We start from the raw sequence: 20,451 nt of genomic DNA on the forward strand, positions 1-20,451 counted from the left end.
GCCCGCTTGTGATGAAATAATGCACGGAGGGGTATTTGGGATCTTCCTCCACCATCAAAGCTGGAAAGTCGCCATATGACCTATAATTGTGTCGGTGCGACGTTAAACTCAACAAAATAAATAAATTAAATTATTCTTAATACGTAACACTTACACCGCTAGCGATGTTTTGAAAGGTAACTACACCTTAGTATAAATCAGGTAAACTATAGCATAGTTATTTGCAACTGATTTAAACTGCAAATAACAGTTGTTGTTTTTTTCATTTGAATACAAATAACTCGACAAAGTATCGTGATTTAAACATTTTGAATGACTCGTTATAATATCATATCTATTAGAATAATAGGATCAATCAATAACATATAGTTTAAGTTTAAACATGTTTTTTTTTTTTCAGTATAAGAAAGTCCATACACGTCGGCCATATTACATTTTTAATAAGTTGTATATAGATCTAATTATGTTATTATATGAATGTATATATGTTCAGAAATTTACACTGTGTTAAACAAGTAAATGGGATCAATTTTCGCCAGGATATTTACCATTTTTACACAGCGAGTTGTAACTAGGACGCAGATTTGCCAAGAAAAAAGGACTCTTGGAACTCAGACTATTACAAAATTTACTGAAAAGTTAACAAAGTTCGATACAGTCGACTTAGGATCAAGTGAAACTTTTGATCAGACTTGTAATATATGTGACACATACACGGAAAAAGAGGCTGTAGGATATTGCTTTGTTTGTGAACAGTATATGTGTTATCAATGTTGTAAACACCATGAAAAAATGTCCTTGTGTCAGTACCATGGAATTGTTGGGAAAGAAGACATTGGTAAACAGACAAATGGCACTTCGTTGTTTGGGAAGCAGATGGTGCCAGTAACGAAGGGAAAATTGCCAGGATGTATACATTCAAGCGGTAACTACCGAAGCATTAATTGCGAATGTTGCCAGTGTATTGCATTTTTGTCCATAACCAATTTAAGTAACGTCTGTTATTTGATGTCATCAAAAGAATTTTACAATTCGTTTTATGAGAACATGGAACTTGGAACGATTACAAACAACGGGAGCTACGAAATTATTGTATCTTCTTAAAACGATACAGACAGAAACTATATTACAAACAGAAGGAGATACCAAAAGATTGCAAGTTCTCAGAAAGACACAGGCGCAGAAGATATTGCACACAGGTACTTTGTTTTTGGAGGATCGAGTGAGATTTGATTGTTTACATATTTTAACGGTGAAGTTGATTACAAAATATCTTTACTACAAGTGGTGACTGTTAAGACGTAGCCTCATTTGACAATGGTTTAGCTATTTCTTTTTATATAGAAACTGGATTTTCACTTCCAGACTGGCAAATTCAATATGTAGACTTTAAAGGCAATGTGAAAAGACAAATATATTATGATTCTGAAGAACGACAGCTTTTTAAAGAACCAAAACGCCTTGCTTCAAATAAAACTGGAGATATTTTGTTTGTATCAGATACAGAAGACAACTCAGTCATTGCGCTTGGTCCAAACGGAAACGTGATATACAAATTTACTCACGGTTCTATCCAATCTCCAACTGGATTAACATGTGATGAAAAAAATAATGTTTGCGTAACGTGTAAAAATAAAGTGATCCAAATATAAACAAACATGTTACGACGTAGCTTCATTTGACAATGGTTTAGCCATTTCTATTCATATAGTAACAGGATTTTCCCATCCGGACTGGCAAATTCAATATGTAGACTTAAAAGGGAATGTGAAAAGGCAAATATATTATGATTCGGAAGAAAAGCAACTTTTTCAAGAACCAAAACACCTTGCATCAAATAAAACTGAAGACATTTTGTTTGTATCAGATGTTAAGGACAAGTCGGTTATTGCGCTTGGTCTAAACGGAAACGTTATATACAAATTTACCCACGATTCTATCCAATTTCCAACTGGATTAACATGTGATGAAAAAAACAATGTCTACGTAGCGTGTTTAAGTCAAGTCATCCAGATAAACAAACATGGAAGAAAGTGCAGAGTTCTCCTTGATTCGAAGTCGAAAGACATTACGGACATTTGCTTTTATAAACCTAACAGATTAACTGTACTTGAATCAACAAACGCTGTAACAATTTTTGCTTTCCTCCCGTGATCAGTCATAGAACTAAGCAGAATATGATCTGGGGCAGTTGGTCAGACAAAAGCCCTCCCCAGTTCCCGTCAGATCAAAGCAACTGAAAATTCAAAGTGGACAAAACCAATCCCGTAATTATGACTGGGTAGGACATGAACCCGTCCCATACATGATAACAATGCTATTGCACAATAGCAGCGTTTTTATCCTTTCAAAGAGGGGTTGTCTGCCATGATAGCTGAGCTGGAAGAGCTTTGTCTACTTTGTAAATTTAACGGAATGGGGTTTGTCCTACCTGTAAAGAAATGGAACGGGTTTTGTCCGCTTCACCTTTACTCAGCTGGAGGAGTAATGTCCGTGATGGGCTTTGAAAGATATTGCAAAAATATTGAGGCAGAATTGAATATCATACATATAAACCTACAATAGCATTTTAAACATAAATGTAGAAAGAACAGCATTTAGAATTTAAAAGTTGGTACAAGGCTACGATAGACACTCTTCTAACTTAGCGGTAATTCTATTTTGTGTTCGGATGCAAGGCTTTGGTTGGGACCTTAATTATATAAGGAGAACCTGACATTGGCGAATTTTGGGCGATAGTGTTATTTTTGAAAGTCGCAGTTGAAGTCACATTTGAGTGACTTAAAAGTGAACCCGCTCAGGATATTCCGATACAAAAATGTTCGGCAGATCATATGCTGATGTTTAGTCCCAAACACTATGCTTTTTTCCCACTCCTGGACAAGGAATGTTGATTTTTTGTCCCTGAAAATGTTTTACATTGTAAAATTGCCTAGAGTGACCTCCGTGGGCGAGTGCATAAGGTCGCTGACTTCAAATCACTTGCCCCTCTCCGATGTGGGTCCGAGCCTTACTTGAACCCTCACTCAGGGCGTTGAATTCTTCATGTGAGGAGGCCATCCAGCTGGCTAACGGAATGTCGGTGTTTCTACCCAGGTACCCGATCGTGATGAAATAATGCACGGAGTGGCACCTAGGGTCTTCCTCCACAATCAATGCTGGAAAGTCGACATATGACCTATAATTTTGTCGATGCGTTAAATCCAACAAAAACAAAAAACAAATAAAATTGCCTAAACATATTTTTATTGTTAAATGTGATTAAATTACAAATAATAATATGACACAGTAACCATGTCTCCTCACTATTTAGTAAATTTTGTTGTATTAATGTATTTTGATCTGGTTGTATAATATGTGTATGATATGCCATTGACATGTTTTCATATTAATGACTGTATATATATTGTGTACTGATGGACATATTGCCTTTGTACGAATAAAATATATTTATCTATCTATGAAACTTACTGCAATGATAAGGCCCTGCTAGTTAGATCAAGTAGGCTAGCCTAATGGCTCAAGCATCAACGCCAGTTATTTTTGATTGGTCATTTGAAATACTAAAATTCAAAAAAGATACCTTATTAAAGTTATGCTTTGGTAGAACAAGGCCTTCAGTTATATACACTTTTTGCTTATTACTGTGATATTTACTGCAATAATCAGTTGTGTATAAACGCAGTTCGTCAGTTGCTTATGGACAGGACCATGAAGATTTTAAGAAATTTGCATGCACTTCCATTTTGTTGTAGAGGGCATAAAGAATAATACATCAAGCAGAGATTTCTTTTGTCCCTTTTTTACTTAGAATTTTATGTTATTTTTGAAGCATTTTAAATATATTTCTGTTATTACAGAAGGAATTGGATTCAATATGTGTTCTATATCACTTCCCATATCATATAATGACACAAAGGCCATAACTTGTCCACCAATGAATTATGAATTATGCCCCCTTCTTACTTAGAATTTCAGGTTAATTTTGATGCACTGTCACGATATTTCTGTTAATTGAGAAAGCTTTTGATTCAAACTAAGTTCTTCCTAAATAGTTCTTCCTCCTCTGCGTCCTCATCATTTGACACAATGTATGTAACCCATGCATGAATATTTTATAAATTATGTTTCTTATTATTTAGAATTTCAGTTTTTACCATATCTCTGCAATAAATGTATTTGAATCAAACTTTATATTATCATTTCACATCATGATCCACATCATAAGACTCAAGATCAATTGTTTTTCGTCAATATTATATTAGTTAGCCCCCCTTTTTACTTAGAATTGTAGGTTGAGGATGTGGTTCATATTTGCCCTATTACAGTGGTTACTAAGTAGATTCGATTCAAACTTGAAATGTTTGTTCCACATCATTAGTCACATGATATGTCAAAAGGTGCATTACTGTTGAAGGAATTATGTCCCTTTTATGCTCATTCAATGTGTTGATATACATTCACTCTATGTTTGTTATAACTCAGACTTAACCTATTGTTCGGTATCATTCCCCATAGTGGAGTCATTAAAAATTCTCAGAAGTGCCGTATTTCACTATTCAGCACGGAAATAATCGAGCGCGCTGTCTTCTATGAGAGCTCTTGTTAAAGGTTAAGGTCTTATGACCTTGACTTTTGACCTTTGGACGCCCATAACAATAGGAGATATCTGCTTCTTAAGCCAAGTCATGCTTCCAAGTTTGAAGGTTCTAGGTCAAGTGTTTGACTTTGACCTTTGACTACTCCCCGCCCCCCCCCCCCCCCCCCCCCCAAAAAAAAAAAAAAAAACAACCACACACAATAGGGATCATCTGCTTCATAAGCTAAATTACCCCGTTAAGTTCAAGTTGTTCTCAAATGACCATATAGAAATAGCTTTAATGTTCAGGTACCTGTGATCTTGACTCATGACATACTCATGACATACTGATCCAAAACAAAGGGGCCATCGACTTCAAAATTAAGCCCAATCACGCTACCAAGTTTGATTGTTCTGACTGTGCTGAGTCAAATGGTTCCCAAGTAATTGGGTGGAAACCGTTCACTCTAACGCCGAGCGTCCGAACGACCGACTGGTACAAAGGAATTTAGCCTCGCTTCATTGAAGGAGTTGTGACGATAACATTTGGTCAGTAGGTCAAAGATGAAGAACACAACGGTATTGAGACTTAAAATCACTAAGGAACGCTTCGGCCTATTGTCACAAGACTTCATAGGATGATCAACTGTGTCAACAGGTGACCTCTATTGCTTTGGGGGTAGTAAAGCAAAGGTCTATATCACATTAATACCGAGACTGAAAATTGTTTCAGCTCAATAACTAAAGCATGCTTTGACCATCAGGCCACAATTTTCATTAGATGGTTTCCTTTGGTCAGTAGATGACCCTTATTGTCTTAGGGATAAGAAAATCAAAGGGCAAGGTCAAAGTGATCTTAGGATTGAAAATGGGACAGGCCATTATGAGGGACACACATGTTTTAACAACTCTTATAGTCAACTTATTCTACCGATCATGCCGTTTCTACTACATAAGAATAATTCCCGCCAAGCGAATCCCCTATACAAAGTTAAGACAAAAGATACAATTGCTTAATTGTAGGTAATAATGATAAAAAGATAACATAACAAACCATATAACGTATGTACACAGGGTGAGAAAAATGTGCAGCCAGACCAGGACTCGAACCCGGGACCTCGGAATACCGTTTCAATGCTCTACCGACTGATCTACCCGGCCGCCTACACACTTTCTACCTGTTTTAATATTCAAGTCCTATATACCTTGACACATTTCTGAAATTCGTCCTCGAATTTCAGCAGGTAATATATTAGCAATTACAGGCGTCGGAGACTAACCAGTGTTATGCCGTCACAGCCCCACGTTGGGCGCAAAATGTCACAGGGTAAGGAAAATGAGAAAATATAGGTAACTAGTTATCATATTGAACTATGGAAGTTAATCTCCAATAGCTGTTTCATTTTATTTCACTATGCACTATTCCAAGGCAACCCATATAAAACGAAAGTATAGTATAATATTCTGCCCAACTTCAAATTTTTTAAATGCATCACAAACATTTTTGAAAAGACACTCCTTTAAATACATTTCAATAATCATGTTAAGTAGCATAGTTCTTTACAAATGGTTTATACTGAATCTCTGCAAATAACAAGTTTGTTCATTTGAGTATTTTGAAATAACCCGACAAAGTAAAATAGTGTAATGTGGTGGTTTAAACATTTTGAATGTATATATCATAGGAATCAATCAATATTATATGTATAGACTATAGCTGCTTATTATTAATTCATATGAATAGATATATTCAAACAAAGTCCTTTAAAGTATAAGAAAGTAAATACACGTCGGTCATATTATATTTTTGATAAGTTATATATAGATCTAATTCTTCTGTCATTTATATAAATGTATATATTTTTAAAAGAGTAATTTACACTGTGTTAAACAAGAAAAAAATGGGATCATTTTTGCCAGGATATTACCCTCTATTACACAGCGAGTTGTAACTGGGACACAGACTTGCCAAGAACAACGGACACTTGGGACTCAGACTACTACAAAATCTACAGAAAGTTAACGAAGTTTGATACAGTCGATTTAGGATCAAGTGAATTCTTTGATCACGCTTGTAATATTTGTGACTTGTATATGGAAAGGGAGGCAGTAGGATATTGCTGTGTTTGTGAACAGTATATGTGCTTTCAATGTTGTAAACAGCATGAAAAAATATCATTGAGTCAGGACCATAGAATTGTTGGTGAAAGTGACTTTGAAAATCTGACAGAACACACATCATTGTCTGAGAAACATCTAGTGCCGTTAACGAAGGGAAATTTGCCAATATGTATGCATACAAAGAATGAATACGGCAGAAGATTCTGTCGCGGATGTTGGTCATTTATTGCATTTTTGTTCGTGCACAATTCAAGTAACGTCTGTTTTCTAATGTCATCAAAAAGGTCTTACTCTTCGTTTCCAGATAACATGGAACTTGGAACAATTGCGAACAGCGGGAGCTACGAAAGGATCGACCCTTCTCAAAACGAAATAGACAGAACATATATTTATACTAGGAGATACAAAACAGGTACTTTGTTTTTGGAGGATCTAGGGATATTTGGTTGGTGACATATTATTACGGTAAAGTTGATTACAAAAATGTATTTACTGCAAGTGGTGCATGTTACGACGTAGCTTCATTTGACAATGGTTTAGCCATTTCTGTTTATTTAAAAAATGGATTTTCCCTTCCAGACTGGCAAATTCAATTTGTACACTTAAAAGATAATGTGTAAAGGCAGATATATTACGATTCTAAAGGACAACAGCTTTTTAAAGAACCCAAACACCTTGCATCAAATAAAACTGAAGACATTTTGTTTGTATCAGATAATTATTGAGAACAACTCAGTTATTGCGCTTGGTCCAAACTGAAATGTTATTTACAAATCTACTTACGATACTGTTCAATCTCCGAAATGGTTAACATGCGATGAAGAAAACAATGTCTGTGTAGTGTGTAAAAGTAAAGTCATCCAAATAAACAAACATGGGAAAACATGCCGAGTTCTCCTTGATTCGAAGTCGAAAGACCTTACGGCTATTTCCTTCTATAGACAAAACAGATTGGCTGTAATTGACTCAGCAAAAGCTGTAACAATTTTTGCTTTTCTTCCAACTGAGTGTAAATGTTTTTGCAGAATGTGATATTTGTCTTGATAAGTACCAAGAAGGTTTATGACTAGGGAGGCGGGCAAAACCTCTCTCGGACAAATCCCCTCTCGTTGACCTTTGAAGAGGATAATAGACCCGCCGGCTCCAGTTAAAAATTCTAGGCGGATAAGACCCGCTGGAAATTCAAAGCAGACAAAACCACTCCCGAAATTGTTACAGGGTAGGATGGAATCTCTCTCTTAAATGATAACAATGTTATCGCAAAATAGGGGACATTTCACTCCTCCGCAGAGGTTTTGTCTGTCATGATAATTTGTTCTCTTTCTCTGAAAAAAAAAACAACAGAAGTGGGTTTATCCTACCTGTAAAGAAATTGAACGGGTTTTGTACGCTTCATCTATACTCAGCTGGAGGGGTATTGTCCTTGATATTGCAAAACAAATTATTAAGGTGGAGTTGAATATTATACTGTGAACCTGCAATAGTATTTTAAATACAAAAAAAAAACACAGAATATCATTTAGAATTTAAAAGGTTACCAGTAATGTAGGTACCCGGCTACGATAGACATTTTTCCCTTCTAACTTAGCGGTAATTCGGTAATTCTATTTTCTGTTCGGATGCCAAGTTTGGGTTGCAACCTTAATTAGCGGAACCTGTCATTGGCGAAGTTTTGGCGATAGGGTTATTTTCGAAAGTCAGTGGGGTCAAATTTAAGTGACTTAAAGTAACACCGCACAGGAAATTCCGATACAAATGAAATTTTTTACGACACCGTAATTTCGAAATTCACTTGACGCTTTTAACAGAATTACATTTAAATTTGGCTCACGAACCTTAGAAGTTGTAAACAGATTTTTTTAGCTTCAGTTTTTCATTTTTTAGTATCCGAATAATGGTCATGGATTTGTTATTTACGCCTATAAACGTTCAGTAGGACATATGCTGAATGCTGCATAGGTTCCACAGTCCCCTTTAAGATGTTCAGTGCCAAACATAATGATTTTTTTCCGACTCTTGGCCAAAAACTGTTGATTTTGTCCCAGAAAATGTTTTACATCGTAAAATTGTCTGAACATATTTTATTGTAAATTTGATACATTTAGTTAAGATAATAATATGAAACATACTGCAGTGGTAATTAAGGCCCCGCCTGTTAGGTCAAGTAGGCTAGCACCAACGCCAATTATTTTTATTGATCATTTAAAATACGAAAATTTAAAAGATACCTTATTAAAGTTATATTCTTGTAGAACAATGCCTTCATTTTTATACTTTTGTGTATCATCGTGATATTTACGGCAACAATCAGTTTTGTAAAACTTTTGTTCATCAGTCAGATCTCCATGTTTGCTTACGGACAGCATAATATATAGAGTTTTATAGAATGTTTCATTCACTTCAGTTTTGTTTCTTTTTTTTTTTGTAGAAAACGTTTTAATAAGGAAAATACAGCCGGCAGATTTTTCTTTTAGTGTTGTTGTTTCAGTATTTCCAATTGAATATGAAAAATAATTTTTCTTATCTGACGAAGATTACATCTTGGATCTGTTCGAACTATATTCATGCCTCTAACGGGTCTCTATAGTTCAGAACTGATTTGTTATATGCATCAATGAGAGATGAGTCTTGTTTGAAAAATCAAATCAAATGCTTATTGAAATCAATTATATACTGTTATAAAGGACCGTGGCTTAGAACCCACTGACTTAGTCGGGACCAGCATGCTACTGCTAACAACCATAAGTGAGACCCCATTTAAGCTATGGCGGCTGTTACTTCTAATTCTGTAAATTTCCTGTTTTAAGTTGACATATATTATATACAATATACATAGATATATGCGGGTATATTAATATTGGAAAATGGCGGTAGTAAAATAAGTTTTCGGATAAAGCTACCCAGTGGTGCTATTGTGTCTGCCCCTTCCAAGGCGAGACCCCAATATGTTTCTTTTTGTGTTTGTTTTGTACTCGTTATCTATATAATATGTATTTTTGTGCATGTTTATCATGTACACATCCTTACATACACTGCCATGGGATTGAGGGCTTGTTCGCATTATTGCCACGTGCTTTTTCCACTTGATATTTAACCCTTAGCTTGCTACACTTATTTGTTTGTTTGTTTGATTTGGGTTTAACGCCGTTTTTCAACAGTATTTCAGTCATATACCTGCAGACAGTAAACCTACCCAGTGTTCATGGATCCTGTACCAGTACAAACCTGTTCTCCGCAAGTAACTGCCAACTTCCCCACATAAATCAGAGGTGGAGGACTCATGATTTCAGACACAATGTCGTTTATCAAATAGTCACGGAGAACATACGCCCCACCCGAGGATCGAACTCGCGACCCCGCGATCCGTAGACCAATGCTATACTTACTGAGCTTAGCCGGCGGGTATCTCTACAATGAACTTGTCGATCTTTCAGTCTGGACAGTACCACTGACTTTTAAAAGGGGTGCATACCAAAACGATACTCAGACTGAATGGCGAACAGTGTAGATCATGATCAGACTAAACAGACGTGCAGGCTTATCATGATCTACACTGGTCGCAAAGACAGAATCAGTCGTGTCCAGCATGATAAAGGTTAATTGTTCTTACAGTCATTGTGCACGTGCACGCATTAAAACGTACCTATATCATATCCCAATGTTTCCCAGTTGGACGTTTGTCATAATACATGGCAACGTATACAAGGAAGTAACTGTACTTAAAATTTTTAAAAAAAAAAAGAAGATAAAATATTTTGGTAGAGGGAACTTAAAACGTGTTAAGGAGGCATATTACGCTTATGAAATCACCCAATCTTAAAGTGTAATACTTCACCTGGAAGATAAAGATAAAGTTGACCTATCATGTGTCGGTGCGACGTTAAACCAAAAAAATAAAATAAAAAAAAGATAAAGCTATTCTAAAATTTACGAAATTCAATGCATGTTTATAAACTTCATTGTAGAAACACTACATTTTATACGATAAATAATCTGATGTTTAAAAACAGTCATTAAATTGCTAACTGTTTATAAATATTCAACAGATTGGAAACAAAAGAAAAAATGCCATGATATGTATACGTTTTATAAAGCGTCTGTTTGTAGAAGAAAGGACACATGAAACTCAGACTGTTACAAAGTTTACAGAAAGGCTAACAAACTTCGATGAAGTTGATTTAGGATCAGACGAAATATTTGATCAAGCATGCAATATTTGTGACTTGTACACGGGAAAGGAAGCGGTAGGATATTGTATTGTCTGTGAACAGTACATGTGTTATCAATGTTGTAAACACCATGAGAAAATATTCTTGAGCCAGAACCATAAAATTGTTGGAAAAGAGGACTTTGGTCAATTGAATAAGGAAAAGTCGTTGTTTGACCTGCGTTTGGTGCCTTTAACAACAGGGCGTCTTCCTAGTTGTATACATGGAGATTATAATTGTCCTAATCCTGGTAGTTGGATCATGCCGTGCGATAAAGACAGACGTGTACTGGCAACTTTTTCACTGCAAAACTCGAGGCGGATATGTTTTCTGATGTCCTCAAAGTATGGCCACTCGGATAGCCTTCAGCTAGGGGCAATCACTCACAATTCAGCGTACCAAACATTCACATGAACACCGAAAAAAAATCATTTCATTTCTTAATTACACTGTCTCTTCTTTTTCTTTTTATCTTTGTAATTACTTGATGGATTTGATTCAAACTTAAAATAGTTGTTCCTCATAATCACCCAGATCATCTGACCTAAGGGCCATAACTCTGGTACCAATATTTCATTCCTTCATTATGCCCCCGGCATCTACTGATGCGGGAGGCATATATTGATCGTCCTGTCCGTCCGTCCGTCTGTACGAGGTTAACCAAATGGGACCGTTTCGTCTAGCATTAATACCCCTTACTAGAATGACTTGATACTAATGCAGATGTAACCTTTGACCTTTCCTCATCTTCAGACATCACCTGACCTCAGTTTGACCTTGACCTTGACCTCATTTTGGACTTGGGTTGCTTTATATGGGCCATCTCTTGGTTAACCAAATGGGACCGTTTCGTCTAGCATCAATACCGCTTACAAGAATGAATTGATACTAATACAGATGTAACCTGTGACCATTCCTCATCTTCAAACATCACCTGACCTCAGTTTGACCTTGACCTTGACCTCATTTTGGACTTAGGTTGCTTTATATGGGCCATCTCTTGGTTAACCAAATGGGACCGTTTCGTCTAGCATCAGTACCGCTTACAAGATTGAATTTATACTAATACAGATGTAACCTGTGACCATTCCTCAGCTTCAAACATCACCTGACCTCAGTTTGACCTTGACCTCATTTTGGACTTAGGTTGCTTTGTATCGACAAGGATGCCACCGGGGGCATCAAGCGTTTATTGAACGCAGCTCCTTGTTTTCACTTAGATTTTCAGGTTAAAGTTACTTTCACTCTATCTCTGTTATTACTGAATGGATTTGATTCAGACTTAAAACAGTTGTTCAACATCATCGCCCTCATCATATGAATCAACGTGCATAATTCTGGCACATTTTTATGCCCCCGAAGGGAGGCATATAGTTTTTGAACCGTCTGTCGGTCTGTCAGTCTGTCCGCAATTTTCGTGTCCGGTCCGTATCTTTGTCATCCATGGATGGATTTTCAAATAACTTGGCATGAATGTGTACCACAGTAAGACGACGTGTCGCGCGCAAGACCCAGGTCCGTAGCTCAAAGGTCAAGGTCACACTTAGATGTTAAAGGTCATTTTTCATGATAGTGCATTCGTGTCCGGTCCATATCTTTGTCATTCATGGATGGATTTTCAAATAACTTGGCATGAATGTGTACCACAGTAAGACTACGTGTCTTGCGCAAGACCCAGGTCCGTAGCTCAAAGGTCCAGGTCACACTTAGACGTTAAAGGTCATTTTTCATGATAGTGCATTCGTGTCCGGTCCATATCTTTGTCATCCATGGATGGATTTTCAAATAACTTGGCATGAATGTGTACCACAGTAAGACGACGTGTCTTGCGCAAGACCCAGGTCCGTAGCTCAAAGGTCAAGATCACACTTAGACGTTAAAGGTCATATTTCATGATAGTGCATTGATGGGCGTGTCCGGTCCATATCTTTGTCATTCATGCATAGATTTTAAAATTATTGGGCATGAATGTGTACCACAGTAAGACGACGTGTCGCGCGCAAGACCCAGGTCCGTAGGTCAAAGGTCCTAAACTCTTACATCGGCCATAACTATTCATTCAAAGTGCCATCGGGGGCATGTGTCATCCTATGGAGACAGCTCTTGTTTTTTCATGAATTATTCCCCCTTTTTACTTAGAATTTCGGGTTAAAGTTTTGATGAACTTTCACACTATCTCTGATCTCTGTTATTACTGAATAGATTTGATTCAAACTTAAAATAGTTGTTAAACATCATTACCCACATCATATGACACAAGGTGCATTGAACTCTGGCACAAATTTTTCATGTATTGTTCCCCCTTTTTACTTAGAATTTCAGGTTAAAGTTTTGAGGCACTTTCACTCTATCTCTGTTATTAGTGAATGGATCAGATTCAGACTTAAAATAATTGTTCAACATCATCACCCACATCATATGACACAAGGTGCATAACTGTGGCACAAATTTTTCCATAAATTAAGCCCCCTTTTACTTAGAATTTAAGGTTAATTTTGATGCATTTTCACTATATCTCAGTTGTTATGAAATACATATTTAATTTAAACTTGAAGTAGTTGTTCCACATTGTCACCCACATCATGTGACACAAGGTGCATAACTTTTGCACCAATATTTAATGAATTATGCCCCCTTTTTGCTTAGAATAGACTTAAAGAGTGTTTTGATACACTTTATCTTTACCTCTCTTATATTTTTGACTCGGGCTATTTGTGCAATATCTTCATCCACCATTGGAGTCACTCCAATGACAACTGCAGTTTCCTCAAAAGTGCCCAGTTTCACTGTTCAGCATCGAAATAGTGGAGTGCGCTGACTCCTGTGACAACTCTTGTTGATATTTGTATCAGAGTCATATAAATCCATGTTCGATAACTAATATTGGAGTAAGGTTGAAAAAAAAAATTAAATGAGTTGTATTGAAGTATCATCTTACACTGTTTTAGAAGTGTTGTTTTAAGAAAATATTTTTTTGTTGAAGGTTCATCTGTCTTTCTTATATGTTGGACATACACATGAAGATGTCGATGCAGCGTTCAGTAAAATTTCGGAGAAACTAAGAACTACAGATGCAGAGACATTGGATGACCTAATTGCACTGCTTCCAAAACCTGAGGAAATTCTACACATGTTTGATGTGAAGAACTGGCTAGCTCCTCATATTGCTGATATTGAAAAACATTCAGAGCCGTTACACTTTAAATTTGTAAAGAAAAATGAAGAAGTTCAAGTGTTTTTTAAAGGACAAAATATTGATCCATGGTGTGAACTTAATGGGAATATTCTTACTTCAATTCCAAATGGACAGCCCACAACAATAAAACCAGATTATAGCCATATCAATATTGAAAGACAATCAAAACAAATAGAATGTTTACATTCATTGTTTAGGAAACGGGGAACAATATCAAAGTGGGAGAGGTTTTTTAACGTTCTGCAAACAACTGGAAGAATTTCCGCAGCAAATCAACCTTGGTTTCTAGACTGTTTACCAAGGCAGTCACAAAATGTCAACTTCGAAGATGTAATTCCCCCAGAAGTGAGAGAACTAATTCTAAAGGAAACGAAAGTTCCCAAGGTATACAGATTATTTGCAACTCAAAAGCACTTGTTCAGTAATTAGTAATTGTTCATAGTATCTTTTACCTTTTCATATTTGGGGATATAGATGTGTATGATTTTGTTTTTGTCTGTATGCCATGGAAGTAAATTCAGACTCCTGTGAGTTTGATTTTAACCAGACTTTCTTGGAAGGTTTTTTAGCATTTTGTTATATTTTGTGGTTGAATGATAAATGATGAAATTGTGGCTTCTGAGATATGATTAAAAATTATGCCACCAGGAAAACTGCAGATTAGAATTTTGCAACACTTCCAGAAAATATCAGTGCTAAGTGTACTTGTTATAGTTTCCCAGTCAAGTGAGTTTCAATTTTGCCGAAGTCAACCAGTAAACAACAGTGATTTTTTTAATTTTTAAGAATTTTAATTGTCCATGAAAAGGAGAGTAAGTGTCTCAAGTGAGTTCTTGTGTGTTCAGTTATATGAATTACTTTTAAGTTATATGTATTTTGCTTTCAGTTTAGAATACGAAAAAGGCAGGGCAAGAATAAAGAGGCTCAGCAGACAACAAAGAAAACAAACAAGGCAAATCAAAGACCAAAACAACATAAATCACTTGTCCAAACTTCCACAACTTTTTTGATTATTCCACTCACAGATGATATTAAGAAGCATGTTTGGCTCATGATTTTTATCGATCTACTTCTAACATGTATTATGATGATCCTTGTGTGTCTTATTATTTTGAGATTGTTTAGACTTCTTTGTTTGTTGGAAGTACTTTATGAACTGAATTTCTTGTTTTCATGTTTGATTTCTGTTCATGTTGGGTCAACTGCATCCTATGCTCATCAGGAATTATTGAATAATGTGGTAAATTGTGAATCTATCTTAGTCTGTTAGCTATATTATTGTGATTGACAGTTGAGATTTTAACATAATTTTTTTTTTGTGACATTTAAATTCAGACATTTACCACAGTAAGTGAAATGGATGTTATTTTATCAAGTTTCCTTGTTTGTGAAAAGAGAAATCTTTTGAATGATTTAGTCAGAAATTTTACACATAGTATATGCAGATAAAAACTTTTTAAATAACTTGTTACAAATCTGTCTAAAATGGTAAGATGCAACTAGCTTTAGCTAGCTTCCTAGCATCTGGTTTTTGATCTAAGTATATCAATATTTATTGAATCATAATTATATTGCAAATATATATACACTACAATAGTCACATATTCTGTAATGATTGCTATAAAAATAACATTCACATGCATATCATGTACTGTGATTCTTCTGATTTAAAGCAAATTCTTCATATCAGTTCTGCATCATGCAACACAATAGCTGGATGAGCAATATAGTGATATCATGGCACTTTCTTGTATTTCAGGTTGTAATGTTTGTAATGTTTGACTTGGCTGATATTCATTGTATAAAAAACGGACATTTTACAAATAGTTTCAGTTTAAACTAAGATATTCACTGTGACTTCTTATTGATAATTAGCGGTTAATACTAAATTGCCTTGCACAAATAAACAATAAATTTTGGAAAATTGCCTTGCACAATTTTGGAATACTTACCTAAAGAACTTAGAGCAGTAGGCCCGAAGGACATTATTCATTTTTAGGGCAATTATTCCGTAATCGCTCCAGGCAATCAAGTATTAATTTCTTTAATTATACCAATGCTTTAATTTATCAATAGACACCCGACATTGACAAAATTTTTCATCCAGTCAATTTTTTCATAGAACCTGTTTGTAGATAAGTGACATCATATAAACCATGTCGTCAGGATATAGAAATATTGTGTGTACACATACTGTAACATGTTTTTGACAATATTGTTTAGTTTTGATCATGTGTTTTAAAACTCACAATAAGACATTAAGTTATATGGATGCTAAGCACACAGATTAAGATATTCATTTAAAAGATTTAGCTAGGACTGAACTTACAGCTTAAAAGAAAATTATACTTCTTTAGATGGTCAGATTTAAAGCGGACATCTATATGAGGGATAAAATTATTATTCAAACACGATTTGCATTAATTGCTATATAAAGATATAGATAACAGCCTATATATGAGTCATTGAATGATAAAATACGATTTTGATACATGTTACCCCTACGATTGTAGCATAAGAGATTCTACATCTGTTCTGTCACATACAAATTATTCCAGCTCCATTTCAAAAAGATGATTATTATAAAATGTCGTACTGACTTATGTGCAGGGTTGTAAAAGACGTTTTGATCTCTACGAGCGAATTGGCTCAGTTATGATTCAGCAGTGACATAAAAGTATGACATAGAGTATGATGTCATAATGATGCGACGTCATACAATGTTAAGCTAGTAACACTGGTTCAAATAACAAAAATTGATGATTCTGTTCATAATTAGTTTGCGAGGTGTTAGACTTAAGAAATGATAAATACGTCCTTATAATATTTTATCAGTTTAACTTTATAAAATATGGACAAGAGTTCAGATGCGCAATAATTAAATAACGAGTGCGTAACACGAGTTATTTTATATTCACATCCGAACGACTGCCATATTGAATTAGCTGATAAAATTATTGGAACATATTTATTATTTCTATTCTAACCACGCAAATTCTTTGCATTTTACAGCACTATATTTTAGCTCAATACGTCATTCGGCTGGCCATATGCTATTATAAAATCCTCCTCACAAATGGAAAGCTTTGCATAACGGAGTGTTGTGATATTCAGTAAATTTTTATAAAAGTATTAAGTAGTTACCTGTGTGAAAATGTTATTTTAAAGATTTTCTACGCAGTTTCTAAAAATAGTACACATTACGTATGATGACACTGCAACATACACACCAGAACATTGCGGCATATAAACGTGTAAACACTTTAGTCTGGAAGATAGGAGCATGAATTATTATTTATTTTAACTGTCAAAGTAGAATCTAGTTGACATTTGTGATGCCTACAATGCAGAATTTGTAAACAGGTACATGATCAGATATATATTCAATGATTTTAAAGTACTGTCTAGACAGGCTGAAACATTTTCTTACAGTAAAAATATAAACAAATAAATGCATCAGTTAGAAATTGTTTGTTTCTGAAAATTTGTTATAGATTTATACTAATTTTAATTACTACTACTTAGCATTCTCACAGTCAGGTTGTAATTGTAGGGTGGAATTGAACAGCTATATTTTATCTATTAGTAAGATTCATGTTTAGGCGATTTCGCTATATGTTTATATAGCAATTGCTGCAGATCATGTTAGAATACTAGTTTATAAAATTATAGTTCTGAAATTTCTGATGAAAAACAACAAAAAAAAAAAAATCTAAAGTTCCCATTGGCTATGCAGCACTTTATAAACATGGGGGTAAATTGTAACAGCATATGACCTGAATGACGTATTACGCTGAAATTTTTTTTACTGTAAAATAAGAATTATTTGCACTGTTAGAATCGAAATAATAAACATGTTCCAATAATTTTATCAGTTCAGTAAAATATGGGCAGTCATTCCGATGCAAATAATTATATCACTTGTGCTGCACATCAAATACTTGGTCAAACAAATGAGTGTTCAATGTATGTCAGTTAGCTAGTGTGTTTGTGTGTGTCCATCCGTCCAGATTTTTGGATCCAGACAATAACTTTAACATGCATGGAACAATCTTGTTTAGATTTGGCATGAATGTTTACCTCAATGAAGATGGAGTATCACACACAAAGCCAAGGTTACTATCTCAAAGTTCAAGGTCACACATGGAGGTCAAAGATCATTTCAGATCTTGTTTGGGCCATAACTTTTTTGTGCATACAGGAATATTGTTTATATTTTGCATGAATGTTTACCTTGATGAGATGGAGTGTTACACAAAACCCCAGGTTCCTATCACAAAAGTCAAGGTCACACTTACGGGTCATACCTCAGGTTTTTATTTCGATGTAAATGAGATGTGACACCAAAATTTGTGGTCCTATTTGTCGCCATATAACCTATATTGTGTTGGTGCGCCGTAAAACCCAATTAAGTAAATAGGGGTCAACGGTCATTTTAGATATTGTCTGAGCCATACCTTTGATAAGTAAAGTATGGAGTAGTTTTGTCAGATAAAATTCTGCCAGTCAGAACTTTTTCAACTGAGAATGTAAAGATTTTGCCAAATATGTGAATATCTTTATAATATGAACAAATATATAAAGTTCTGCTGGGCAGAACATCTTTAAGCTGTATAGTGATTTTGATAATAGACTCAAGTAAGTTCATATAAAGTTCTTCCGCGCAGAACTTTATACAGCATATACTCTTTCACCTGGCAAAACTTATTGTGAACCTAGGAAAGGTCTGCCAGGCAGAAAAGTTTTAGACTCCCGGATATTCTTTTATATTATTCTGAATGGCCTGAGTTGAGTCAGATAATGTTCTACAAGGCAGAACTTTTTAAACCTTATTCATACATGTATATTTATTATAGGGAGAACATTTCAATATTTATAGGCTTTACGTTATCATAATCTATTGACCGGTGGTGCATATTGGCCTTTAAAGTTCTGCCAGACAGACCTAAAAAACACTAAGTCTATATAGTATTGATGGTAGACTTGTGGATTTGTATCACTTTTTATACAACATATCATCATCTGCTACCTTTCAAAATGTATTTTAAAATTATAATCTTTTCACCTGAAGAGCATAATGAACCTAAAAAAGTTCTGCCAAGCAGAACTTATCTCAATTTAGTAATATATCTTCATTATATTTATTATCTCAATTTATTTATTCGTTTTTTATTTATTTCAAAAGATGCTAGTTGAGTCACATAAAGTTCTGCTAGGTAGACTGTTTAAACCTTTTCCATATATTTAACATTATCACAAACTATTGCATGTAGTGCAAAATGTATTTTGTGATAAAAAGTTCTGCCAGGCAGAACGTTTTAGACAGATTGGTATTTGTCCTATAATTTATTATGACTAGTTGAGTAAAATAAAGTTCTGCCAGGCAGAACATTTTTAACCTTAATAGACTTTATATTATTTTGACAACTGACTAGTGGATTTGAAACAAGTTCTGCCAGGCAGAACATTTTTAACCTTAATAGGCTTTATATTATTTTGACAACTGACTAGTGGATTTGAATCAAGTTCTGCCAGGCAGAACATTTTTAACCTTAATGGGCTTTGTATTATTTTGACAACTGACTAGTGGATTTGAATCAAGTTCTGCCAGGCAGAACATTTTTAACCTTAATGGGCTTTGTATTATTTTGACAGCTGACTAGTGGACTTGAATCAAGTTCTGCCAGGCAGAACATTTTTAACCTTAATGGGCTTTGTATTATTTTGACAACTGACTAGTGGATTTGAATCAAATAATGGTCTGTTACTTTGCAAAATGTATTGTAAAACGAAAAGCCTGTAGTGCATAATGAATATGAAAAAGTTCTGCCGAGCAGAACTTTTTAAAACCCATTGATATAGCCATTGTATCTTAGAATAACTCTGGTTGAATAAGATAAAGTTCTGCCAGGCAGAACTTTTTTTTTAACCATGTTCGTATTTCAGTTATAGGCTTTTAATGATTTTGATAATAGACCTGAAAAAGTTCTGCCGGGCAGAACTTTTTAAAACTCATTGATATATCCATTATATCCTTAATCTTACTTTTAAACACTCTGGTTGAGTAAGATAAAGTTCTGCCAGGCAGAACTTTTGAACCTTATTCGTATTTCAGTTATAGGTTTTTAATGAGTTTGATAATAAACCTGAAAAAGTTCTGCCGGGCAGAACTTTTTAAAACTCATTGATATATCCATTGTATCCTTAATCTTATTAAAATTTACTAAAATCTTTAAAACTCTTTGATAGATCCATTATATCTTATTTTAAAACACTCTAGTTGTGTCAGATAAAGTTCTGCCAGGCAGAACTTTTTGAACTTTATTCGTATTTCAGTTATAGGCTTT

General features: G+C 34.9%; 1 protein-coding gene across 1 annotated transcript; it reads left to right on the forward strand.

Annotated features, from left to right (window-relative positions):
- The first annotated feature begins 792 nt into the window (after nt 1–792).
- Nucleotides 793–15,970, forward strand: LOC128546832 (uncharacterized). The gene is made up of 5 exons (XM_053518214.1): nt 793–925; nt 6,522–6,703; nt 10,747–11,158; nt 13,872–14,488; nt 14,991–15,970. The coding sequence occupies exons 1-5, from the start codon at nt 793–795 to the stop codon at nt 15,372–15,374; spliced, it is 1,728 nt and encodes a 575-aa protein (XP_053374189.1). The 3' UTR covers nt 15,375–15,970.
- Nucleotides 15,971–20,451: the final 4,481 nt, after the last annotated feature.

Source organism: Mercenaria mercenaria, chromosome 11 (genome assembly GCF_021730395.1).
Source record: "Mercenaria mercenaria strain notata chromosome 11, MADL_Memer_1, whole genome shotgun sequence".
Classification (NCBI taxonomy): domain Eukaryota; kingdom Metazoa; phylum Mollusca; class Bivalvia; order Venerida; family Veneridae; genus Mercenaria; species Mercenaria mercenaria.

Excerpts from the sequence above, each read along its gene's own strand:
- LOC128546832 (XM_053518214.1), top strand. The coding sequence starts at position 793 with ATGTCCTTGTGTCAGTACCATGGAATTGTTGGGAAAGAAGACATTGGT. Across the intron at positions 926-6,521 it reads AGGATGTATACATTCAAGCG|CGAGTTGTAACTGGGACACA; the intron begins GTAACTACCGAA and ends TCTATTACACAG. Across the intron at positions 6,704-10,746 it reads AGGCAGTAGGATATTGCTGT|ATTGGAAACAAAAGAAAAAA; the intron begins GTTTGTGAACAG and ends AATATTCAACAG.